Here is a 26,646-nt window from a genome sequence, read left to right as displayed (position 1 = left end):
ACTCCTTCCTACCTCTCAGAGCCACCAGTCAGTTCTGTTAATGATCTGAGATCTTCCTGTTTCTCAACCTCTTTCACAACGATGGGGGCCCAAGGCCAGCACCCTCCTGAGGGAGTGAGGGAACGGGAGCAAGGAACAGAGGTCAGGGTCACCTGGCACGGTGTGTCCTTTGAGTTTCTTGGGAAAGCTTCCTGGGGCTCAGCAGGAACATTGTACTCCTGTAAAGTGAGAGACCTCTGCTTCTACAAAGCAAATTCCTGCGATCACCAGTCTACTCTTCTCTGTGGCTCTGTCCTTAACTCTGATGCTGTCTTTCGAGCTCTCTCTGCCCAGCTTATATGGGCCTTAACTCGGTGTTCCCGCAGCAAGTGCAGCTGACCAGGGGGTGTACCCCAGCAGGCTCGGGCCCTCCGTGCTGTAGCACAGCCCCGGCTGCTGCTGCTGAGTCCCTGGAAACGGTCAGAGACAAAGCTAAAGGTAAACAGCACAGGCAGGCGGCACTGAGAAACTTAGGGAGAGTCATGTGAAACTTCCCATAATATGCTGGTTTTGACCTACACACACACACACACACACACACACACACACACACACACACACATAAAAAAGCACCCGTATATGTTTCAAACACAAAAGCTGCCTTTGAGACCAAAATACATAGTCACAGAAGCAAATCCGTGGTGCCACCCAGTGGCCAGAGCAAGCAAGCAGAGCTTGTTTCATTAATCATGATGGCAACAAATAACAGCCCGATTTCCAACGGGTGCGGCCCAAGAATTTTTAAAACACGCAATACCTGACTATTTAGTCAGGGGCATGGACCTCTTTTCCCTTAGGTTGTCAAATTTAAAAATGTCAACAGCCAAAACAATAGCTGTCTGGTGTGAATGAATCAAAATTATACCTTTTTTTTTGTCAGATCAGAAAAGAATATTATGTATTTTTTGGTGTGCCACAGAATTTTAGCAAATTAGTTTATGTGCGTCATGAGGTGAAAACAACTGAAACTCTGACATTTTGGTATCTTTCATCTGACCATCCATATAAAATGTTCCCATTCAAACATTACCCAAAATCATGGTTAATGATTAAAACAACAACAAAAAAGTCTGTCCTTGTGTCTAGTGGCACTTTGAGTCTTTTATATCAGGATATTGCAGTATGGCCAGAGGATTTTATGGGACTGGAGGCAACTGGGATAGTCTCCCAATTGACCACAGCTAAATAAATAAATAAAGCATAAGCAACTGAAAATAAAGGTAGAAAGTCACTGCATTGAGCATCTGCCCCCTGGTGGTCAGTGTGTGTCATAGTGACCAGTCATTCCCACTCGATCTGCTGTTAGGGTCAATTTGCATATTACCCTTTTATTACATAGGAGTGCCTGGCCAGCCTGGGTGAGGGGCTGATGGCTGTTTGCAGGTTGGCCACAGCCCCTTCATGGTGGGGGTCCCCACTGGGGTGCCTGGCCATCCTGGGTGAGGGGCTGAGGTCTGTTTTCAGTCTGGCTGCACCCCCTTCAGGGTGGGGGGTCTTGCTGGGGTGCCTGGCAAGTCTGGGTGAGTGGCTAATGGCAGCTTGTAGGCTGGCCAAGCCCCCTAGCGGGTCCCTCACTCCATGAGGGTGTGGCCAGCGTGGGTGAGTGGCTGATGGCTGTTTGCAGGCTGGCCACAGCCCCTTCAGGGTGGGGGTCCCTGCTGGGGTGCCTGGCCTGCCTGGGTGAGGGGCTGATGGTGGTTTGCAGGCTGGCCAAGCCCTCCAGCAGGGACCCTCACCCCATGAGGGTGTGGCCAGCTGAGTGAGGGCTGATGGCTGTTTGCAGGCTGGCCACAGCCCCTTCAGGGTAGGGGTCCTCCTTGGGTTGCCTGGCCAGCCTGGGTGAGGGGCTGAGGGCCATTTGAAGTCTGGCCACAGCCCCTTCGGGGGGGGGGGGTCCTGCTGGGGTGCCTGACCAGTCTGGGTGAGATGTTTGGGTGATGAATGTTTGCAGGCTGGCCAAGGCCATCAGTGGGGACCCTCACCCCATGAGGGTGTGGCCAGCCTGGGTGAGGGGCTGATGGCTGTTTTCAGGCTGGCCACAGCCCCTTCATGGTGGGGGTCCCCACTGGGGTGCCTGGCCAGCCTGGGTGAGGGGCTGATGGCTGTTTGAAGCCTGGCCACAGCCCCTTCAGCATAGGGGTCCTCCCTGAGGTGCCTGGCCAGCCTGGGTGAGGGGCTGAGGGCCGTTTGCAGGCTGGCCACAGCCCCTTCAGGGTGGGGGGGTCTTGCTGGGGTTTCTGGCCAGCCTGGGTGAGTGACTGATGGCTGTTTTCAGGCTCGCCAAGCCCTGCAGCGGGGACCCTCACCCATGAGGGTGTGGCCATCCTGGGTGAGGGGCTGATGGCTGTTTGCAGGCTGGCCACAACCCCCCAGCCACCCAAGCTCCTAGTGGAGGCCGGCTGGAAGCAGGTATCTGGGATTTCTTTATCTTCTATAATTGAAACTTTGTTGCCTTGAGCGGAGGTCACAGCCAGCCAGGGCAGTTGGGAAGCTTGGCTTCCTCCATCACCCAGGCAACCAAGTCTCCTGCTTGCTCCAGCTCCGTGGCTGGATGGTGGGTGTGGCTTGGGGCATAGCAGAGGTGTGGTCAATTTGCATGTTTCTCTTTTATTAGATTAGATAGCTAGATAGCTAGCTAGATAGCTAGATAGATATTTTTTTATATAGATATTTTTTTATTATTAGTTAAGGTATTACAAATGTGTCTTCATCCCCCCCATTAACCCCCAACCTCCCCCTAGATAGATATTTTTAAAGACTTAATTGCAAAGGGGCAGAATGGAAACAGTCTACATCTTGAACTGGACAGTGTTTAGCCTGGTGTTTTCACTTGTCAAGTCATAAAACTGTACACAGTACTTTAAATTTCTGCTCTTGCTGCATATGTAAATATCTCAATAAAGTAGTATTTTTTAAAAAATATTTTTTATTGATTTCAGAGAGGAAGGGAGAGGGAGGGAGAGAGATAGAAACATTAATGATGAGAGTGAATCATTGATTGACTGCCTCCTGCACGCCCCCTACTGGGGATGGAGCCCCCAACGGGGCATGTGCTCTGACCAGGAGTCTAACTGTGACCCCCTGGTTCGCCACTCAACCACTGAGCCACACAGGTCTGGCTAAAGTAGTGTGTTTTTGTGGTGTGTGTGTGTTTTTTTTTTAATGTGAGGGCTGCTGTGAAGCATAAAGCAGAACATAGGGGAAGGGGTTCTGCTCAAGACCCTTCAAAAAAAACATTGATTTTGGAAGGAGGGAGGGATGGTCTACTCCGCGCCAAGTCAGCCTCAGCAAGAGGCGTAGTGAAACATTTCCCCGCCAGAGGGCAGTGTCGTGGTCCGCCGGCCACTACCTTCTGTCCGTCAGCCACCGGGCGGGGGTAGGACCCACATGGACGCGGGGCGGCCACGAGCCCTACATTTGCAGAGGGAAGCCGTGCCCGCCCAGACGGAAGCCGTGCCCGCCGCAGGACCGCTTCCAGCACAGACGCGCAGCGGCCGGCGGCTGCGGGTGTAACAGAGCCCGCGCTCTGGCTCCGCTCCTGGAACCAGGCCCGCGCCTCCGTCCTCCCCGACCTCCTTCCACTCAGAGAAGCAGGTCATCTGAGCTTCAGCAACCCCCACCCACATAGAACTAAATATTTTTCTTTTGAATGACAACAGAAGCGTGGCCTAGATTAATGGCTTAATTGTCCCCAGTGCTAAAAGGCGACTCACCAGCCCTGGCTCGCCAAGGAGGGGGCTGCTCGGGGAATGGGCTGGAATGCGGAGAGGGGAGGGAGCAGTCACTGCCCCGGGGACACGGCCCCACGGCCCAGGGGCTCCCCCATCATCTCCCTCACCCGTGGCCACCGCCCGCAACCGGACCCGGGCGACGCCTTTGGGCAGCCCCGCCCGCCCGCTGGCTCGCTGGTCCCCAGCCCTCTCCTCCGCCCCGCCTGGCGCACTGCAGAGCTTGCGAACTTCCCTGGACCCTGCAGAGAGGAGGCCCTGTCGACGCCTCCCGACTCTGGCCCTCTGGTCCCGGCGGCTCCCGGCGGCTCCGGGCCCACCACCCGCAGGGCAGGCTCTCGCCCCGGTGCAGACGCCGCCAGCGCCGCAGGTGCCGCCCAGAGGCAGCGCGAGGGTGAGTCGGCCCGAGCAGCTCGGGAGGAGTTAAAGGAGGTCAAGGGGGGGGGGGGGGGGGGGTTGGGAGGAAGGCAGGGGGAAGGTAATTGTTCCTATTCCTGCCTTCGCTAGCTGCCAAGAGACCAGCAGATGCGAGAGCCAGGGAGGCAGGCAGGGGAGCTATGGGCTCCCACACATTCTCACAGGCAACTTTCCCCAAACCGGGCCGCGGACCGCAGCACTGACTTGCCCCAGGCTAAAGGAGACTGGAGACCTGCTGCGACTTTTCTGGGGAAGGGAGGCTGTAGGTAAACTCCACTTTAGGGACCTGGACGAAGGCCTAGACTTGAATCCTCTCCTGCTGTGGGCGGGCCTTCGTGGTCACTTTCAGGACTTTATTTTCCCCATCTATAAAATGGGAGTATAATGCTACCTCCCAGGGTCCCTGTTAGGATGAATCCAAAAGACGCTGCAAAGAGCTGAGCAGGAAGCCTGTGAGAGCAGATGGGTTCACGTTGTTTTAGCGGAGAAGACTCTCCACTCGGGCCTTGCGGGTTACACTTAGGCCAGGCCTGCCCTCCTGTTGGCAGCGAAAGGAGCACCGGAATGTTCCCGGCCATTGGACCTGGGTTCAGCAACCTGGGTATTTGAGTTCTGGCTAAAAGGATTCAGCGCCAAGGCTCAAACTATCAAAGAACATTTATTTGGGAAGTCACAGTTAGAAGAAGTGAGCTGTAGAAGAAATGGGCCCAAGGAACAAGTGACGGGCGAAAGAAGGGGCCTTGGAGCTCGGGAGAAAGAGAGTCGAGGAAAAGGAGCCTGGAGAAGGGTGCTCCGTAGAGAGCCATGCTGGCCTTCAGCTTGAGGGTATTTAGCTGGGGTCTCAGGGTGGACCCAATAGAATGTCATCAGCTTTCCACGTGCGTCCTTTGGGGTCTTGGTCTCTACTGATCGGGCAGGGGTTCATGCGGCAATGCAGCTGGTCCTGAGGTCAGCCATGGCCTTGCTGTCTGGTTTTGCTGCTGTTCTGGGCCTGGAACTGAAACACTACTGAGGCCTAGATGTTATCCCTAGATCAGCGGTTCTCAACCTGTGGGTCGCGGCCCCTTTGTGGGTCGAACGACCCTTTCACAGGGGTCGCCTAAAACCATCGGAAAACAAATATATCATTACATATTGTTTTTGTGATTAATCACTATGCTTTAATTATGTTCAATTTGTAACAATGAAATTGGGGGTCGCCATAACATGAGGAACTGTAATTAAAGGGTCGTGGAATTAGGAAGGTTGAGAACCACTGCCCTAGATGTTAATGTTTAAGGGAGTGGTCATGCAAGGGCCTGCCTGGGAGTCCCATGAAGTCACTCTCCCACCCCATGTTCCTCCTCCCAGGATGAGAGAATGCCTCCTTGCCCAGGAGTCTCATGGGGGCACAGACAAAGGCAAAAGCTCTGTCACCAAGGATGCTCCAGGCAAACACGCGGGCCAGCACCGGCCTTGCTTTGGTCAGTGGCTGTCTGGGCCTTTGCATGGGATGCACAAAATGGCAAGGACTATTGCAGCTGTCCTTAAGGAGGGCGTCCCTCACTGTCATTCTTCACCAAAGACATCTTTGCCTCAGGGAGCCACTGTCAAAACTATTAACAAAGCCCTGGCCCCTGTGGCTCAGGTGGTTGAGCATCATCCCATGCACCCAGAGGTTGCCAGTTTGATTCCCAGTCAGGGCACATGCCTGGATTACGGGCTCAATCCCCAATATCAGTGGTGGGCCATGCAGGAGACCACCAATAGATATTTCTCTCTCTCTCCCTCCCCCTTCCTGTCTCTCTCTCTAAAATCAATGAAAATATACTTAAAAAACAAACAACTATTAACACTGCAAAACTCCCCCCTACAGAGCAGAGTTCCCATTTTGCAGATGGGAACCGAGGTCATGGATGGTTAAGTGCTGTAGGCCAGTTCATAGAGAAAACTTACTCTCTTCCACCCTCCCCTGTGTGTTAATGCTCCTTTGCAATCTCTGTTAATCAAAGGATAAGCAGGGGTCCGTTTGGACTGCCAGAAAAAGGAGGCGGCCACGGTCAGACCTTCCAATGCTGTTGTGCAGGGACCCTCCCCCCTTCTCCCACACTCCCACCCCCTGCAGTCTTTAAAACCTGCTCCAGCCCCGCTGGCTGCTGTGGCTCAGGGGTTGAGCAATGGCCTATGAACCAGCAGGTCACCTTTTATTCCCCCTGGGGCACATCCCCAGATTGCAGACTCATCCCCAGTAAGGGGCGTGCAGGAGGCAGCCTATTAATTATTCTCATCATTGATGTTTCTCTCTCCCTCTCCCTCCCTCTCTTTGAAATTAATACAAATATGTTTTAGCTATAGCTGGTTTGGCTCAGTGGATAGAGAATTGGCCTACGGGTCCCAGGTTCGATTCTGATCAAGGGCACATGCGGTGGTCACAGGCTTGATCCCCAATAGGGGGTGTGCGGGAGGCAGCCGATCAATGATTTGCTCTCAGAATTGATGTTTCTATCTCTCTCTCCCTTCCTCTCTGAAATCAATAAAACTATATAAAAATAAAAGTATATTTTAAAAAACCTGTCCTAGCCGGTTTGGCTGAATGGATAGAACCTCGGCCTGCAGACCAAAGGGTCCCGGGTTTGATTGCAAGCCCTGGTCCAGGCTCCTGCAGGAGGCAACCAATTGATGTGTTTCTCTCACATCGATATTTCTCTCTGTCTTTCCTTCTCTTTCCCACTCTTTCTAAAAGATCAATGGAAAAATATCCTCCGGTGAGAATTAACAAAAATAAAAATAAATAAAACCCTGCTTCAAATGCCGGATCCGGGAAAGGGTCGCACCTGGGACCTGCCGCCCTCCCCAGGAAGCAACGACCCAGCAGCTTTGTCACGAAGTTGACACCACGCGATGGCTGCCATTCCGGATCACAGTGGTTCCCAGCGGGGTCCCCAGAGCGCCCCGGCGCTGCGCGCTCAGCGGGCGCGGGAGGAAGGTGGGGCCCTCGGATTCGGCCAGGCGGCCAGGCAGGCGGCCTCCCTGCCGTCTTCTCGCCGCACTGATGTCATCTCTTCCCGAGCTCCCCCGCTCCCCGCGCCCGACGCAGTGGCTTCCTCTTCGCGGTACCCCTGCCCCCGAGGTGGTCCCTCCCTGCCGCCTGCCCTCACACAGCCCCGCACGCGCGCGCGGGGCGCCCCTGTGGTCATCAGCACCCGCGCCCCTGCCGCACAGCCGAGTCCCCGCGGCCCCGGGAGCCATCCATTGATTCTAAAGCCTCCCGCTCCGCAGCCCTCGGGAGACCGACCCCGGCGGCCGGGGCAACCGCAGGATTTGGACCGGGTGGAGGTGAGTAGTGGCCACGCCCCGCCCCCGGGGCGCCCCTCGGGGAGCAGCCACAGGGACCACCGCTCCAGCCAGGCCTGGCCTGGGAAGCCCGGGATGAGCAGCGGGCTGGTCTCGTACGGGAGAAGACCCGCACTTGTTCAGTTCAGGGCCCCGTTATGTCCCCACCTCCTCCGACCCTGTCCTGGACCCTGGCCCCGCAGTGGGCCTATCCAGGTGGACTCGAGGGGCTGCCGAATCCGAATGGATCCCAGACCTGGGGACGTCAGTCACACAGGTCAGTGCGCCCCCAAGTGCGAAGCCTGGCACAGGGTCCTGCGGAAATAGAGTTAAGGCGGGCTTCTCTGGGCCTCGGCAGCGGAAGCAAAATAGATAATCCAAGAAACCACTTGTTATGTTTGCTTTTTACAATCATTTCATCTTCACAACAGCCTGAAGCCGGTGCCATTGTTATCCTCATTTTATGGCGGAAAAAAAATGGGGTTCAAAGAGATTAAGTGTTCTTCCGCCATGAGCAAGTGACAGCAAAGATTTGAAGTCAGGCCTGGTCGATGCCAAAGCTGGTTTTAGCCTCCACGTTATAAGCACAGCCAGCAAAGAGAGCCACGTGAGCAAAGGCGCTGAAGTGAGAAACTACGCAGAATAGAGGAGGGGCCAATGCTACCGCGTTGTATGGAGGGGTGGTATGTTAGCGTCCATTCCTTTGTTGAACATTTGAGTTGTTTCCACTTTTTGGCCGTCATGAATAATGCTGCTATAAGCACTTGTGCATAAGTTTAGTGTGAGCATAATGCTTTCACTTCCCTCGGTATATAGCTAGGAATGGAATTGCTGGGTCATGTGGTAACTGTATTGAATGATTAGAGGAGCTCCCAGGCTGTTTGGCAAGTGGCTGTACCTTTCTTCCATTCCCACCAGCAATGTAGGAGGGCTCTGAATTCTCCAAATCGTGACCAACATTTGTTGTGATCTGCTTTTTAATTCTAGCCATCCTCGTGGATTTGAAGCGGTTTTGCTTTGCATGTGCATCTTTTTCTAAGATCAGAGAACTCTTTTCCAGAAGTCTCCCAGCAGGCTTTCCACCAAGTCCCACTGGTGAGAATAGTATTAAATACACCTTCCCACGCCCATCAATAACAAAGGATGTGGATTACCAGTGAGGACTCGCCTCCTGGTTTGGAGCTGGGCTCTGAACTGCCTCCTCTGAAGCACACAGCCCTCCAGAGGGGGGGTGCTTACCCGAAAGGAACAACAGAGAAGATAGACTGCTAGTCATTGTCTTTTTGTTTGTTTGTTTGTTTGTTTTTATTATGTTCTTGTGGAAGGGAAGGGAAGCAAGTGTCTGGACTCAAAGGGTGACCAGATTTGAGACTGAGGCCTCGGGACCACACGGTCCAGGAGAAGGCCAACAAGGGGCCGATGGCATGGAGTGGGTGGGTGAAATCAGCTTATGAGACTCATGGTCAAAGAAAAGCAGGGGTGCAGGGTGGAGTTTTGCTGGGGTGGCATTGCTGGTTGTCGACTAACTGAGAAGTTCTGCAAGGCTGTGGGGACAAGCACAGGGGGAGGGTGCTCATCTCAGAGTCTGCCCAGGTCCCCTGCCCAGCCAGCCAGCAGTGCTGCTCTTTCAGCATGTGACTAACTTCCTCCTGGCAGCAGCCCATTGCCAACAGCCACCTCGGACACCACATGGCCAGAACGCAGTACAGAAGTCAGCAAAAAATCACAGACAAGAAAAAGCTAAAGGAGTAAATCACCACCAAACCAGGTTTGCAAGAAATATTAAAGGAACTTCTTTAAGAAGAAAAAGAGGGGAGGGGGGGAGATTTAAAAATAGGAATAATAAAATAGCAATAGCTACATACCTATCAATAATTACTTTAAATGAAAATAGATTAAATGCTCCAATTCAAAGACATGGTGATTCAAAATAATATTGAATTGTAATATTAATATTATATAAACTATAATTAATAATAAAAATTTTAAAAACATAGGTTTGCTGAATGGAGAAGAAAACAAGACCCATACATGTAATACCTACAAGCGACCCACTTCAGATCAAAAGACACAAGTAGAGGGATGGAAAAATATATTTCATGCAAATGGAAATTAAAAAGAAACTGGGGTAGCAATACTTACATGAGACAAAATAGACTTTAAAACAAAGGCTCCAATGAGAAACAAAGAAGGACATTTCATGTACAATAGCCAAGATATGCAAGCACCCTAAGAGCCCACTGATGGACGATTGGATAAAGAAGATGAGTACATATATGCAATGGAATTCCACTCAGCCATGAGAAAGAAACCTTGCCGGAGAGAAACCAAGATGGCAGCATAGGTAAACACCGGAAATTGCTGCCTCGCACAACCACTTCAAAAATACAACTAAAAGACAAAAAGAACATCATCCAGAACTACAGGAAGGCTGGCTGAGTGGAAATTCTACAACTAGAAGGAAAGAGAAAAGCACTGAGACTCAGAGGAGGTGTGGAAGTAAAGTGCAGAGGTATGGAGGCGCACGCCGAAAGGGCTGGCAGCTGAGGACACGGCTGTCTTTTTCAAATGGGAGGGAGTCTCAAGCTCCTGACTACTCTGAACTCCAGTTCTGGGTGAGTCTCTGGGGACCCAGACTCATACGGGGAGAAACTGGACTGTCTGGCATCGGGCAGAACTCGAGGGCGGCTTTCTCTCAGAGGTGCTTGCAGTGATTACCGGGACACTGAGACTTGGGGCCTCTTAGGGTAGGACTGAGGAGCAGCCATAGCTGCTTGCTCCACCCTGTTGATCACCTGAGACCCCGCCCCACCCAAGCTGTGCTCAGAGGCTTTTGCATATGAATGGCCTGGCCCTTTGCAATCTGAAAATTACCTAACAAACTGTAGCTAGGTCAGAGAGACCCAGAACTTCCAAAAGAAGGCCCAAGGTCCTACAGCAGCTTGCATTGCTTCACAGCTGGGCCTCATCTGGGCACCTCCAAACCCCAAACAAAGAAGAGGAATCTCTCCATAGCTCCTGCTGGGTAGCCTCAGGCAGAGGCTAAATTAGCACCTCCTTAGAGATCCAAGAGCCAGTGTACCCAGTGGTCAGAGTAGGACCATCCAGATTACAACTCCTTAGATCCATAAGGGACACACTCAGGGGCAGACTCAGTGAGCACCAAAGCCCCACTAAAGCAAGTCTTGCCCCAGAAGAGTATCTCCAGCTCAGAAGTTCTCCCACTGCAGACACAGCTGATTCTCACAGCCAATTGGCCTGGAGGTCAATTCCTCCCAGTGATACCTACAACAATCAAGGCTTAACTACAACAAGACTGTGCACAAAGCCCACAAAGGGGTGCACCAAGAATGTCCACCTCAGGGAATTGGGGAGGCTGAGCCACTGGGCCCTATAGTACACCTAGCACACAAAGCCACTCTACCAACACAGGGGAGCATAAAAAATGCAGAGACAAAGAAACAAGTCACAAATGACAGATATGGAGGAAAGCAAACTACTGGATATAGAGTTCAAAACCACACTTTTAAGGTTTTTCAAGAATTTTCTAGAAACCACCGATAAATTTAGTGAGACCCTCAAGAAGTCTAGAGTGACCCTTGGGGTTATGAAAAAGGACCAACTAGAAATTAAGCATACACTGACTGAAATAAAGGATATTATGCAGAGTTCCAACAGCAGACTAGAGGATCACAAGAATCAAGTCAAAGATTTGAAATCCGAATAAGCAAAAATCACCCAACCAGAAAAACAAAAAGAAAAAAGAATCCAAAAAATATGAAGATAGTGTAAGGAGCCTCTGGGACGGCTTCAAACGTACCAATATCAGAATTATAGGGGTGCCAGAAGAAGAGAGAGAGCAAGATATTGAAAACCTATTTGAAGAAATAATGACAGAAAACTTCCCCTACCTGGTGAAAGAAATAGACTTACAAGTCCAGGAAGCGCAGAGAACCCCAAACAAAAGGAATCCAAAGAGGGCCACACCAAGACACATCATAATTAAAATGCCAAGAGCAAAAGACAAAGAGAGAATTTTAAAAGCAGCAAGAGAAAGAAAGTCATTTACCTACAAGGGAGTACCCATACAACTGTCAGCTGATTTCTCAACAGAAACTATGCAGGCTGAAGGGAGTGGCAAGAAATATTCAAAGTGATGAATAGCAAGAACCTACAACCAAGATTACTTTACCCAGCAAAGCTATCATTCAGAATTGAAGGTCAGATAAAGAGCTTCACAGATAAGAAAAAGCTAAAGGAGTTCATCACCACCAAACCAGTATTTTATGAAATGCTGAAAGGTATCCTTTAAGAAGAGGAAGAAGAAGAAAAAGGTAAAGATACAAATTGTGAACAACAAATACACATCTATCAACAAGTGAATCTAAAAATCAAGTGAATATATAATCTGATGAACAGAATAAAGTGGTGAATATAATAGAATCAGGGGTTGCCAAAACCGGTTTGGCTCAGTGGATAGAGCGTCGGCCTGGGGACTGAAAGGTCCCAGGTTCGATTCCGGTCAAGGGCATGTACCTGGGTTGCGGGCACATCCCCAGTGGGAGATGTGCAGGAGGCAGCTGATTGATGTTTCTCTCTCATCGATGTTTCTGACTTTCTATCTCTCCCCGTTCCTCTCTGTGAAAAATCAATAAAATATATTTTTTAAAAATAATAGAATCAGGGGCATATAAAGGGAGTCGACTGATTATTCTCGTGGGGAAAAGGGGTGTGGGGGGGTGTGGGAAGAGACTGGACAAAAATTGTGCACCTATGGATGAGAACAGTGGGTGACAGGGGTAAGGGCAGAGGGTGGAGTGGGAACCGGGTGGAGGGGAGCTATGGGGGGAAAAAAGAGGAACAACTGTAATAATCTGAACAATAAAAATTTAATTTAGAAAGAAAGAAAGAAAGAAAGAAAGAAAGAAAGAAAGAAAGAAAGAAAGAAAGAAAGCTTGCCATTTGTGACAACTCTGATGGACCTGCAGGGTGCTGTGTGGGGTGAAGTGGGTCAGATAGAGAAAGAAAGATGCTGTGTGGTTTCTCTTAGATGTGGAATCTAAAAAACAAACCAAAAAAGTGGCACAGAAAACAGAAACAGGCTCATAGATGCAGAGAACAGACTAATGGTTGCCAGATGGGAGGGGGAGTAGAGTGCCGGGTGAAAAAGGTGAAGGGATTAAGAAGTACAAACTGGCAGTTACAAAATAATCATGGGGATATAAAGTACAACAAAGGGAATATAGTTCACAAGTATATAAATGTCTAACCACTATGTTATACACAATATTTAATATAATATTGAATGTCAACTATAATTGGAATTTTTAATTTTTATTTTTATTTTTATTTTTTTATAATTAAATCTTTATTGTTCAGATTATTACATTTGTTCCTCTTTTTTCCCCCCATAACTCCCCTCCTCCCAGTTCCCGCCCCACCCTCCACCCTCACTCCCCACCCACTGTCCTCATCCATAGGTGCACGATTTTTGTCCAGTCTCTTTCTGCATCTCCCACACCCCTTTCCCCCCCAAGAATAGTCAGTCCATTCCCTTTCTATGTCCCTGATTCTATTATGATCACCAGATTATTTGTTCACTTGATTCTTAGATTCACTTGTTGATAGATGCATGTTTGTTGTTCACAATTTGTATCTTTACCTTTTTCTTCTTCTTCCTCTTCTTAAAGGATACCTTTCAGCATTTCATAAAATACTGGTTTGGTGGTGATGAACTCCTTTAGCTTTTCCTTATCTGTGAAGCTCTTTATCTGACCTTCAGTTCTGAATGATAGCTTTGCTGGATAAAGTAATCTTGGTTGTAGGTTCTTGGTATTCATCACTTTGAATATTTCTTGCCATTCCCTTCTGGCCTGCAAAGTTTCTGTTGAGAAATCAGCTGACAGTCGTATGAGTATTCCCTTGTAGGCAACTGGGTTTCTATCTCTTGCTGCTTTTAAGATTCTCTCTTTGTCTTTTGCTCTTGGCATTTTAATTATGATGTGTCTTGGTGTGGCCCTCTTTGGATTCCTTTTGTTTGGGGTTCTCTGTGCTTCCTGGACCTGTAAGTCTATTTCTTTCACCAGGTAGGGGAAGTTTTCTGTCATTATTTCTTCAAATAGGTTTTCAATATCTTGCTCTCTCTCTTCTTCTGGCACCCCTATAATTCTGATGTTGGTACACTTGAAGTTGACCCAGAGGCTCCTTACACTATCTTCGTATTTTCGGATTCTTTTTTCATTTTGCTTTTCCAGTTGGGTGTTTTTTGCTTCTTCGCATTTCAAATCTTTGACTTGATTCTTGAGCTCCTCTGGTCTGCTGTTGGGTGTCTGTATAATATTCTTTATTTCAGTCAGTGTATGCTTAATTTCTAGTTGGTTCTTTATCACAACATCGAGGGTCTCATTAGATTTCTTGAGGATCTCACTACATTTATCGGCGGTCTCACCTGTCTTTTCGAGGGCCTTACTAAGTTTATCGGCAGCTTCTAGACAGTTCTTGAGAGACCTTAAAAGTGTGGTTTTGAGCTCTATATCTTCCATTTCTGACATTTGCGTCCTGTTTCTTTGTCTCCGCATTTTTTTATCTTTTCTTGGTGCACCCCCTAGTGGTCTTTGTGAGCAGTCTTGTTGTAGTTAAGCCTTGATTGTCGGCAATACCAGGGGTGGTTTGACCTCCAGGCTAACTGGCTATGAGAGTCAGCTGTGTCTGCAGTGGGAGAGCTTCTGTGCTGGATCTCTAGGGCGGTGCTAATCTAGCCTTTGCCTGAGGCTATCTGGCAAATGGCTCTGTGCAGGGCTTGGGCGGGGCGGGTCCCCGGGGATCTACAGGGCGGGCGGAACAAGCAGTTATGGCTGCTCTCAGTTCCGTCCCTAGGGGCTCTGCCTCTCAGAGTCCCAGCAACCGCTGCAAACCTCAGAGAGAAAGCTGCCTTCAAGTTCCAACCGAAGCCAGACAGTCCCGCTTCTCCCGTTTGAGTCTGGGTCCCCAGAGACTCGCCCGGATCTGGAGCTCAGAGTCTGAAACTCCCTCCCGATTGAAAACAACAACCGCGCCCTCCGCCGCCAGCCCGCTCCGCGCGCGCACTCCGCACCTGAGTATTTCACTTCACTGCGCCTCCTCTGAGTCTGGGTATGATATTCTCTTTCCTCCTAGTTGTAGAATTTCCACTCAGCCAGCCTTCCTGTGGTTCTGGATGATGTCCGTTCTGTCCTTTAGTTATATCTCTAAAGTGGTTGTTCAAGGCAGCAATCTCCGGCGTTAACCTATGCCGCCATCTTGGTTTCCTCCGGAATTTTTAATTTTTAAAAGAAGTAAGCAGGAAAAGAATTCATATAAGGAATTCATATGCCATGGAATACTATGCAGCAGTAAACCAGAAAGATCTCTTACCCTTCGAGACAGCATGGAAATAAGCCAGTCAGAGAAAGACAAGTATCACATGATCACACTCATATGTGGAATCTAATGAACAAATAAACTGATGAACAAAACAGATCCAGAGACACAGAAGCATAGAACTGACTGCAGAATTGCAGAGGGAAGGTGGGGGAGGTGGTGGAGGCCTGGGGTGGGCGTGGGGGCGGGCTAGAAGGGGTCAATGGGGGGAAAGGGGGACATATGTAATACTTTCAACAATAAAGATTTAATTTTTTTTCAAAGTCAACTATGTATTCCATCACCAAAAGGATTTATTCAAGAAAAAGCGCCTGGCCAGCATGGCTCAGTGGTTGAACATTGACCTATACACCAGGAGGTCACAGTTCAATTCCTGGTCAGGGCACATGCCTGGGTTGCAGGCTCGATCCTCAGCGTGGGGCATGCAGAAAGCAGCCGATCAATGATTTTCTCTCATCATTGATTTTCCATCTCTCTCTCCCTCTCCCTTCCTCTCTGAAATCAACCATATTTTTTTAAAAATAATAAAAAGAGAAGATTGCAATCCAATACGTGCAGACATGGCAAGGCACGTGCATGAAGAACATGTACAGCTGTATAAGGACCACATGCTCACCCTGGGCCACCGGAGCAATCCTCCCACAGGCCCTTCTGATTTCTGTCCAGGGGAAGGTCTCTATTATAATTTTATCACTGAAAACTGGTGGTATGGGGTGAGGCATGCAGCTCGCGGTGGGAATTCTGAATCCTGTTACCTGGGAAAGGAGGAATCGATGGGGGACTAAACAGGTGTCCCCTTGCTGAATTTCTTCTGTTGCTGCAGCGGGGAAGCAGTGCAGACTCACAGCCGAGGCTTGTCCTGTAACTACCCACGCCAGCGCAGGGCGGGCTGGGTTTGTGTCCCCAGTCAGTGCAGTGGGTTCGGTATGTTATTCTAATCACAGAGTAAAAGTCCTGTTCTTAGAGAAAAGCTTGAGCTACATGCATAAATGTGTCTAGGCAATGGTGTTGCCGATGAGAATGAGTTCTTTAGCTATCAGAAGAAAGGACTTTCAAAGGGCGCATGGCTGGGAGCAGTTGATGTGTAGTGACAAGATTTATTGGGGTGAAGGGAAATAACACACCCTCGGGATGTAGAGGGCAGGCACTCTCTAGTTGCAACTGCCCTGAGATCCCTGATAATCCTCTGTATGTAATTTCTTGGTTTGGGGGAACGAGCAGGCTTTCTTTCAAACTATTCAACCTACTTTTTTGGTTTTCCTGGACTTGTGCTGGATCCTCCTCCTAACCAATCCCTTTCCTGGACCTTCCGGAGTTCCACGCCATTATTTAACCTGATTCTTTTTTTTAATATATTAAAAATATATTAAAATATTTTAATATTTTAAAATATATTAAAATTTAAAAAAAAATTTCAATTTTTTATTGATTTCAGAGAGGATGGGAGAGGGAGAGAGAGAGATAGAAACATCAATGATGAGAGAGAATCATTTATCAGCTGCCTCCTGCATGCCCCACACTGGGGATTGAGCCTGATGGGGTATCGAACAATGACCTCCTAGTTCACAGGTCAATGCTCAACCACCGAGCCACGCCAGCTGGGCTTAAATATGTTTTTCTTGATTTTAGAGAGAGTGGAAGTGGGGGTGACATTGATGAGAGAGAAACATTGGTTAGCTGCCTCCTGCAGGCGCCTATTGGGGATTGAGCGCACAACCCAGGCATGTGCCCTAACTGGGAATCGAACTGGTGACATGGGAGGATGCTCAGTCAACTGAGCCACACTGGCCAGGCTCCCCTGCTGTTTTTATTCCTCCTTCGGTTATCCGGTTATCACGGCTAATGACCAGTGGAGAATGAGGCTGTTAACCTAGGAACTCTGTGGCTTCCTGGTGAATCAGGCTCAATGTCTAATTCAGCTCCCTAATGAATTAAGCTTAATGGTCAGTTCCATTTGCTCTCTTCCTAACTAACTAGCTACCTATGCTAATAGTTATACTAACCAAATCCTATTTATCTTCATAGCCAGTGGAAGTGCCATTTTGAGGATCTCCTAGACTCTCAACCTGTGGGTTGCGACCCCTTTGGGGGTCGAACGACCCTTTCACAGGTGTCGCCTAAATACATCCTGCATATCAGATATTTACATTACGATTCATAACAGCAGCAACATTACAGTTATGAAGTAGCAACAGAAATAATTTTGTGGTTGGGTCACAGCATGAGGAACTGTATTTAAAGGGCCAGAAGGATAAGAACCACTGAGGACCTAGCGTGCCTGAAGCAGCCGGGATTTCATTATTTGTGCCTCTACTAAAAGCAGCAATGGCAACCTCAGATTGATCGCTTATACATGCAAGCTCCAAGCACTAAGTGCCATCCATGAGTCAGCTCTTTAATTCTCCCTCAATCCCGAGAGGTTTATATTGTTATCTGACTTTCCTGATGAGGAACCTGAGGTTTAGGAAACATCGACTGGCTGCCTCCTGCATGCCCTCTGCTGGGGATGGAAGCCACAAGGGAGGATGTGCCCTGACCAGGAATAGAACTGGCAGCCTCTTGGTGCACAGGATGACGCCCAACCCACTGAGCCACACTGGCCAGGCTACACCTGTAAATAATTTTTATATTTTATTTGAGCCAAACTGACAATTGGCAGAAAGTACGATGCTCAAGATAAGTGACAGTTTGCAGTTTCTTTTATGCATTTGGAATTAGGGAGGGATTAAAGGAAGATTAAGCGAAGGTGGGAGAAAGCAAAGCGGGGATCAGATTACAGGACAATTAACAAGATTAGGCTCTCTTGAGGGTGGTTACACCTCGGAGGGGTACCGCTTCTGACATTTCAAAGGCGTTAAACTGGATGCACAAGAGCAATGGGCAGGAATTTGTAACTTATTAAAGCACCCCTTTTTCGCCCACGGTATCAAGATGTCCTTGTGGACATCTGCCAGATTCCGGTTCTGTTGCTTTCCTTTGCCTTGTTCATTATGATGTATCACACCTGAGAACAACAGTTGTTTAAGGTCAGGCTTTAGCACAGTGGTTCTCAACCTTCTGGCCCTTTAAATACAGTTCCTCATGTTGTGACCCAACCATAAAATTATTTTCGTTGCTACTTCATAACTGTAATGTTGCTACTGTTATGAATCTTAACATAAATATCTGATATGCAGGATGGTCTTAGGCGACCCTGTGAAAGGGTCGTTCCACCGCTGCTTTAACATTTCAAAGCCGAGAAGTCAGGAAAGGGTCACCATTTTTGAAGAAGTGACAAACTTGTTGTCCAGCTTGTTTTTCCGTTCACCAGAGGTGGCATGTGGGTGCTGGTGGATAGGTCCACTAAGCAACGGGCCCTGATTCCCCTTCCTCTTTGAATCCAGGAAGTGAGAATCCCTAGCAAGAGGTGTTATATAAGTAAGTTCTTTGTCTGTTTGGGCTGGGTAGCTTATAAACAAGAGATATTTATTTCTCACAGCTCTGGAGGGTGGGAAGTCCAAGATGCAGGCAGCAGCTTGGTGAAGGTCCTCTTCCTGGTTCATAGCCAGTGGCTTCTGGCTGTGTCCTCATGTGGTAGACGGGGTGAGGGGGCACTGTGGAGGCTCATTTATGAAAACACTATCCCATTCATGATGGCTCCACCCTCATGACCTAATCACCTCCCCTCTAGGCCCCACTTCCTGGTGCCATTACATCAGGCTTTAGGATTTCAACATGTGAATGGGAGGGGAGAGACCCTCGCAGTGAGTTCTCATCACTTTCTAAAGCAAGCGTGTCAAACTCAAAGGCTAACATGGGCCACAGAAACAAGGTTTAAGTTTATGGGGGCCGCAAAAAAAAAACCAAAAGCTTCAATTTTCATAGAAACGTGGGTTTATTTCGATAGACATGCTGAATACAAAGGGCTGTAATAAATGAGGAATCATTATAGAATTTATAGAATTGCAAGAGACAGGCTGCATGCTTGCCTATGGATAGGAGCTGTGAACAGGACTGGGGCTGTGAGACCCAGATTTGGAGGGCACCCTAATCCTACTCGCAAATGTTATATTTAGATACTTAGTAAATATGACTAGCAAGTAACAGGTTACTCAACAGGTCTCAGCTCCCCTGTCTGTAAAATGGAGACCATGAGACACACTGTCCCAGACTGTGGAAAAGATTCAATGAGATATGAGTAATCTTCCTGGCGCTTAACAGGCACTTAGTGGATAGCAGCTGTTAGTCTTACCATTTTAATTTTACACAGAGCCCTTTGCAGCGGTTCTCAACCTGGGGGTCGAGACCCCTTTGGGGGTTGAATAACCCTTTCACAGGGGTCGCCTAAGACCATCGGAAAACACATATATAATTACATATTGTTTCTGTGATTAATCACTATGCTTTAATTATGTTCAATTTGTAACAATGAAATGGGGGGTCACCACAACATGAGGACCTGTATGAAAGGGTCGCGGCGTTAGGAAGGCTGAGAACCGCTGCCTTAGAGCTTGTTCAGATGATTGAACATGATAATAACCTACGAATGCTGCCCTCAGCAGATGCAGATCTGTGGCTCCAGAGTGTATCCTGAGAAGTATCTCTAGGCTCTCGGCCCGATGCCTTGGCAGCGCCTCGATCTGAAGATGTCACCCCGGGTGCTGTGGGGCAGCCTCAGCCTGCTCCGCCTGGTGTGGTGTGTCCTTCCACAGACAGGCTACGTGCACCCTGATGAGTTCTTCCAGTCACCGGAGGTCATGGCAGGTAAAGCGCCCCGTGTGTGGCTGTGATACGTCCCAGCAAAGTCTGGGTTGGAGCTGGTTGGATGTCCAGGGGGAGGGAGACACATGGCTGGGCAGATGAGCAGAAAACCAGTGAGCCCCTCTGGGGTGAGAACTTGCGAGTGGGGACCTCGCATCTCCTTCCTGAGGGTGACACTGACCTTCTGGATGATACTCATGAAATGCCGGCCTCTTTGGTGTTCTCCTGTTTGGACCAACAGTAGAGGTTACTGAAAAGAAAAGCTGTTTGGTATTTCTCGGGGAAGGATTTGAGTTGGGCTTCTGCCGGGGTTCTTGTTCTGGCATTAAGAAGGGTTCAGCAATCTGGAGAAGGGCTGTGTGTAACTTAATAAAGAGTCCAGAGACGAAGTATAATTTTGAAAGGCATTTTGGGGTCAGAGGAGCCTCGTTAAGAAACTAAGATCTCCTTTTCTCAGGACCCCATGCTTTTTATTAACACAATTTGTCCTGAGGCGAGGTGGAGATATACACTTCAAAGGGTAGGGTTTCGTATACAGAGTCCATTGTCAGATTGGAAGAATTAGCCTACAGCTGTTCAGGTGTTTGGCCAGTAGGAGGCAATAACATGTAGATTAAGGTGCCCTGAGCTGTCTGGCAGCAAGCAATCAATTTAAGCATCCTTTTCAGGTTTAGGGAAATGCCCTTGCCACTCCAGATCCAGCCCTGCTGCCATGCTGGAACTGGCTTCCGGCAGGCTTCCTCAGCGCTTGGGAAAACTTACACAGAGAGGAAGGGAGGAGAGAGAGACAGAAACATCAATGATGAGAGAATTATTGATGGTATGCCTCCTGCACACCCCACACTGGGGATCCAGCCCAAAACCCAGCATGTGCCCTGACCAGGAATTGAACCGTGACCTCCTGGTTCATAGGTCAACACCCAACCACTGAGCAACACTGGCCAGGCTGTTGTTTTTTAACCAAAAAAGTAGTTCTGGAATATTTCTCTCCACTCCCTCTACTCCTGTCCCTGAACGGCAGTGGGACATTTCAGCATCTCATCCTTTATGGGTCATTCTCCCTCTAGCGATCATTTCCCCTCCTCAGCCTGGCCCGGTGAGAGGGGAGAACGCAGGGCTCAGTCAGCATCTAGCAGCACTTGAGGACACACAGGTGCTCCCAGAAGCCTTTCTTTGCAAATGTGATCTGGTCCCTCTGCAAGCGCAAAGCCCTCTTCACAGGACGGAGAGCAAACCCCACGCCAAACCAGCACCTGCTGCTTTGATGGAGCCATCGCACCCTGAGCATGTTGCTCCCCACACCGGTACCCTCTACCCAGCCCACTGGGAAACTTTTCTTCTGTAGTTTTATATGAGGGCCGAGGGAACCCAGACCTGGATGCTCCATTGTTAGAATTTATCTACCAGGTGGTGTAGAGCACATCATGAGGATGGTTGCTAGGGACCGTAAGGGTTCTCAGATGCTGGGGGCACATGGCTTCCTCCTTCGGTTCCATATGGCTGCTTGAGATCCAGCCGTCAAGTCTAAAACCAAGTCTTTCCAGCCACTGATGGGCATGCCTACTCTCTTCCAGGGCATTTTTGAAAGTCTCATACCATCTCCATCCCATCAGTCAGAATGTGTCACGTGGCAACTCCGAGCCTGCAAAGGAAGCTGAAAAATAGAGCCTTCAAACCTGACCAAACGTCCCACTGAAGAAGGAGGGAGTGGATACTGGCGAGACTATTTAGCTATTTCTGCCACGTGGCTCAATGCTGGATTTAACTTGAAAGGTCCAGTCTTCCTCTCCACACTTTTTTAAAAACCAGAGCCAGTGCCGAAACCGGTTTGGCTCAGTGGATGGAGCGTCGGCCTGCGGACTGGGGGGTCCCAGGTTCGATTCTGGTCGGGGGCATGTGCCTTGGTTGCGGGCACATCCCCAGTGGGAGATGTGCAGGAGGCGGCTGATTGATGTTTCTCTCTCATCAATGTTTCTAACTCTCTATCTCTCTCCCTTCCTCTCTGTAAAAAATCGGTAAAATATATTTAAAAAAAAAAAAAAAGAGTCTGCTTCCTGGCAATTGTCAACAGATTGGCTCAAATAAACTCACAAAATTCTTTAAAAAAAACAACAAAAAAACAGAGCCAGTGAAAAGCAGCCAGATTGAGCTGATCCTAGCTTTTCTGTTTCCCTTTTGACATAGAGAGAGAATGGCTAAAAGGCTGGAGGAATAAGTAGGAGAAACAAAGAGCCCGAAACAAAACCAGCAATGTCATCGAGCATCAGAAGCTGTGGGCCTGAGTTGAGGTGCAGAAATGAAGAGTTTGTTTCCTTCACCCCAGCCCTCAGAGCTCTGGGACACGGGGTGCAGGATCACAGGCCAGACTCAGGCAGCGAGTATTCCTTTAATGACACAAGTACTGCTTGAATATATTTTTCTTATGAAAAATTTAAATATCATAGACAAATCTAAAACCACTTTTGACCATAGTCACGTTGCTCATCCCCTTTCCCTTTCTCACGCTGCCTATCCTGGAACACAGTCCTAATTACAGAGATGGGTTTTTACCTCCCTTTGGAGACTTTAAACTCTGAGGAGAGGAATGGACCTTCCCCCTGATCCGCCCCATACCCCCTGTCCAGGGCACATTGTCACCTCACATCCCAGGAATGGTTCCTTCCCAGGGGGGCCTCGGACGGGCTGGACTCCCCTACGTTCATTTCTAGTGCTGCATAACCAATCATCACAAACCCCGCAGCTTAAAACGGTCAGGTCGCCGCTCTGTAAATTGGAAGTCTGGCATGGACTCTCTGCTCAGGGCATCACAGGGTTGAAATCAAAGTATGGCCGGGCCGAGCTCTCATCTGGAAGCTCTGGGGGGAAATCTGCTTTCCAAGCTCATTCTTTATGTTGGAAGAATTTCGTTTATTTCAGCTCTGGGACTAAAGCCCCCACTTCCTTGCTAAACGTCAGCCAGGGGCTGATCTCGGCTCCTGGATCATGCCTTGCCAATGGCCCCCTCCATCTGAGACCGCAAGGGTGCATCAAATCCTTCTTTTTTTTTTTTTTTTTTTTAAATATATTTTATTGATTTTTTTACAGAGAGGAAGTGAGAGAGATAGAGAGTTAGAAACATCGATGAGAGAGGAACATCGACCAGCTGCCTCCTGCACATCTCCCACTGGGGATGTGCCCGCAACCCAGGTACATGCCCCCGACCGGAATCGAACCTGGGACCTCTCAGTCCACAAGCCGACGCTCCATCCACTGAGCCAAACCGGCTTCGGCATCCTTCTAATGGTTTGAATCTCTGACGTTCTTTTCTGCTTTTAAAGGGCTTGTGTGATTATGTCAGGCCCATCTGCATTGTCTCCCTGTCTGACGTTCTGCTGTCCCCGTGACATAAACTAATCACAAGAGGAAAATCCATCATCTTCACAGTCCCAGGGTTTATCCGGGGAGTGGACACTAGGGGGCTGGGAGATCCAGGCGGCCATCCTGAAGTGTTATTGTCTACCGAATTCTCTGAGCGTGGGACTGGCTCACCCCCACTTCTCTCCGCAGAGGACATCCTGGGCGTCGAGGCCGCCCGGCCCTGGGAGTTTCACTCCAGCAGCGCCTGCCGCACGGTGGTCTTCCCGCTGCTGACCTCCGGCTTTGCCTTCTGGCTGCTCAAGATCTGGAAAGAACTGGGCCCGTGGCCTGGCCTGGTAAGTGGCTATGCGCTGCTGGTGGGGCCCCGGCTCCTCCTCACTGCCCTCTCCTTTGCCCTGGACATGGCCATCTACCACCTGGCCCCGCTGTGGAGGGCGGAGCGCTGGAACGCCCTGGTCTTGCTGTCGGGCTCCTATGTCACCCTGGTCTTCTACACAAGGACCTTCTCCAATGCCATCGAGGGACTGCTCTTCGCCTGGCTGCTGGTACTGGTGTCGCCCCGTGTAGCTGGGAGCCCCGCGCCCGGGAAGCCTGCTCGAGGCTCGTGGTGGCACAGCTGGCTTCTCGGGACCATCGTGGCTGCCGGCTTCTTCAACCGGCCCACCTTTCCGGCCTTCGCTCTGGTTCCCGTGTTCCTCTGGGGCATCTGTGGAGCCACAAGCTCTGCCTTCAAGTCACTGACCAAGGCAGCCCTGGGGCTCCTCCCAGGAGCGGCCCTCACAGCAGCAGTGTTTGTGGCTGCGGACAGCTGGTATTTCTCCAGCCCGTTTACTAAAAGACCCAATACCCTTGTCCTGACACCTGCCAACTTCTTGCAGTACAACCTGGATCCTCAAAACCTGGAGAGGCACGGCACGCATTGGCGGCTCACGCACCTGGCTGTCAATGGTTTCCTGCTCTTTGGGATGCTGCATGCCCAGGCCCTGCGGGCTGGGTGGCAACAGCTGCGAGTCTGCCGCCAGGTCTTGGTACAGATGCGCTCCCTGAGGGTGTGGGATGCCCGGAGACTGCTGCCCGGCCCCAGCTCTCACCTCCTGCTCCTCTACTTCACGCCCCTAGCACTGCTGTCTGCTTTTAGCCACCAGGAGGCTCGCTTCCTGATCCCCCTTCTGGTCCCCCTGGTCCTGCTTTGTAGTCCACAGACTCAACCTGTGCCCTGCAAGGGCACCCTAGTCCTCTTCAATGCCCTGGGCGCCCTCTTCTTCGGCTGCCTGCACCAGGGGGGCGTCGTGCCCGGCCTGGAGCACCTGGAGCGGGTGGTTCATGCGCCTGAGCTCCCAAACGTACCTACCCACTACACACTCCTCTTCACCCACACCTACATGCCCCCGCGGCACCTCCTCCACCTCCCAGCGCCGGGGTCACTCGTGGAGGTGATGGAAATGGGTGGGTCTGAGGATCCGGTCCTGTGCCAAACCCTGAACAACTTCACCAGACAACCGGCCTGCCAGGTGGCCGGTGGGCCATGGCTCTGCCGCCTTTTTGTGGTGACGCCCGGCACCACCAGGCCTGCCACGGAGAAGTGCAGCTTTCCCCTCAAGAGTGAGACCCTTGTGTTTCCCCACTTGACCCTCGAGGACCCACCAGCCATGTCCTCCCTGCTGAGTGGGGCTTGGAGGGACCATCTCAGCCTTCACATCCTAGAGCTGGGGGAGAAGCCCGACAACACGACAGAGAACTCGAGGCGGTAGATGACGGCCCCACTCCACCTTCTCTTGGGGAAGCTGGGCTGGGACAGAGTCTGACTCTCTTCCGTTCCCTTCCCGTCCAGAATTCCCACCCCTGCCTCTCCTGTCCACAGCCCTTGCTTTACTTTCTGGGTAATCTGGCACCCTTCTCCCCTCAAAGACCAAAGATCTGACCAGTCACAGTCCTGATGCCAAGGCCCTGATGCCCCCAAAGGACCTGGTATAACCAGTCGGTCCCTAATGTTGGTCCCTGCCCTATTCCTTCCAGAAACTGTGATGCTTTAAATATATAATAGCACCTTGTTGTGAAGAACAACCATCTGAGAGTGACATTCTTGACTGACCTCCAAACCTGCCAGGATGCCTTACCTCTTGATGCCATTACAATCCTTTGCTTCCTAGACACCTGGAGGGAGACAGTGTGGGGATGGAGAGGGAGTAGGTAGTGCAGATTCAGGGGACCTGAGTTCTAGTCCCTGGTCTGCCACTCACTGTGTGATCTTAAGAAAGCTCCTTCCCGTCCCCCAGCCTGTTTCTAGCCTGTACAATGGATCAGAGCATCTCTGAGGTGTCTGCCAGCTAACACTGTGTCATTCCTGGGTCTGCAGCACATGTCCCCTGGCTAGACAGGCACGTCTCTCCCAAAGCTCTTTAAGCATGGAAGTGAGTGTGGTGGTATATTTAATTGCACTTTGGCCGTCTTAGTGTTTGTTTGTTGTTGTTTTTAAATTTTAAAAAAATATATTTTTATTGATTTCAGAGAGGAAGGGAGCAGAGAGATAGAAACATCAATGATGAGAGAGAATTATTGATGGAATGCCTCCTGCACACCCCACACTGCGGATCCAGCCCAAAACCCAGCATGTGCCCTGACCAGGAATTGTACCGTGACCTCCTGGTTCATAGGTCAACACCCAACCACTGTACCACACTGGCCAGGCTGTTGTTGTTTTTTAACCAAAAAAGTAGTTCTGGAATATTTCTCTCCACTCCCTCTACTCCTGTCCCTGAACGGCAGTGGGACATTTCAGCATCTCATCCTTTATGGATCATTCTCCCTCTAGCGATCATTTCCCCTCCTCAGCCTGGCCCGGTGAGAGGGGAGAACGCAGGGCTCAGTCAGCATCTAGCAGCACTTGAGGACACACAGGTGCTCCCAGAAGCCTTTCTTTGTAAATGTGATCTGGTCCCTCTGCAAGCGCAAAGCCCTCTTCACAGGACGGAGAGCAAACCCCACGCCAAACCAGCACCCGCTGCTTTGATGGAGCCATCGCACCCCTGAGCATGTTGCTCCCCACACCGGTACCCTCTACCCAGCCCACTGGGATCATGAGGGACTGAGGCTCTACACCTGTCCTCACCCCCCTCCTCACCTCTGCCATCTCATGAGAACAAGAGGCAGACAGGCCACAGAGATCAGTGAGCTGGAGGCCAGCACAGAGCAGGAGGCCAAATCTGTGCAAATGACCAAACCTGAGTCCTTTTCTAGTTCTGCCTTCTGCTGGCTAAAGCCTTGGGTCATCTTAAAGTTACACCCTTCACAAGTATGCTGTTCTATGACTGCTACTAGGGTCTTAGTGCCACATCTTCCTCATGACTCCAACCCAAGGAAGAGGAAATTCGGTGGTACACTGCTAAATGTGTAGCAATGTTCTCTCGGGGACAAAAAGAAAAAAAGAGAAAAAAAAGTGCCCCAATTTGTAGCATTTGCCAATTTCTGTGGTGTCAATATTCCCACATGGCTGATTTCAAACTACTAAAATGATGTTACTGAACTCCAAGTTGGGAGGAGATGCCAAGCATCTACTCATGAAACAGTATCAGCTGGCCCCAGCACACTATCAGATTTAAACTCGAGACCCATTCATGACAACTCATTGTTCTTCTGGTTCATGTTTCTGCTATGA

At 49.9% G+C, this 26,646-nt stretch overlaps 1 protein-coding gene across 2 annotated transcripts; it reads left to right on the top strand.

The window, feature by feature from the left end:
• Window positions 1-3,427: 3,427 nt before the first annotated feature.
• PIGZ (phosphatidylinositol glycan anchor biosynthesis class Z) lies at window positions 3,428-25,042 on the top strand. Of its 2 annotated transcripts, none has more exons than XM_036352270.1 (3): window positions 3,428-4,161; window positions 19,436-19,637; window positions 23,181-25,042. In XM_036352270.1, the coding sequence occupies exons 2-3, from the start codon at window positions 19,493-19,495 to the stop codon at window positions 24,740-24,742; spliced, it is 1,707 nt and encodes a 568-aa protein (XP_036208163.1). In that variant the 5' UTR covers window positions 3,428-4,161; window positions 19,436-19,492; the 3' UTR covers window positions 24,743-25,042. The 2 variants fall into 2 exon arrangements, with proteins under 2 accessions (XP_036208163.1, XP_036208164.1); XM_036352271.1 differs by having other exon boundaries at window positions 19,433-19,637.
• The last annotated feature ends 1,604 nt before the right edge of the window (window positions 25,043-26,646 follow it).

The sequence above is a fragment of the Myotis myotis genome, unplaced genomic scaffold, assembly GCF_014108235.1.
Source record: "Myotis myotis isolate mMyoMyo1 unplaced genomic scaffold, mMyoMyo1.p scaffold_m19_p_2, whole genome shotgun sequence".
In the NCBI taxonomy this organism is placed as follows: Eukaryota; Metazoa; Chordata; class Mammalia; order Chiroptera; family Vespertilionidae; genus Myotis; species Myotis myotis.
The sequence above is the reverse complement of the archived record's forward strand: the minus strand, read 5'-3'. Positions and strand labels throughout refer to the sequence as shown.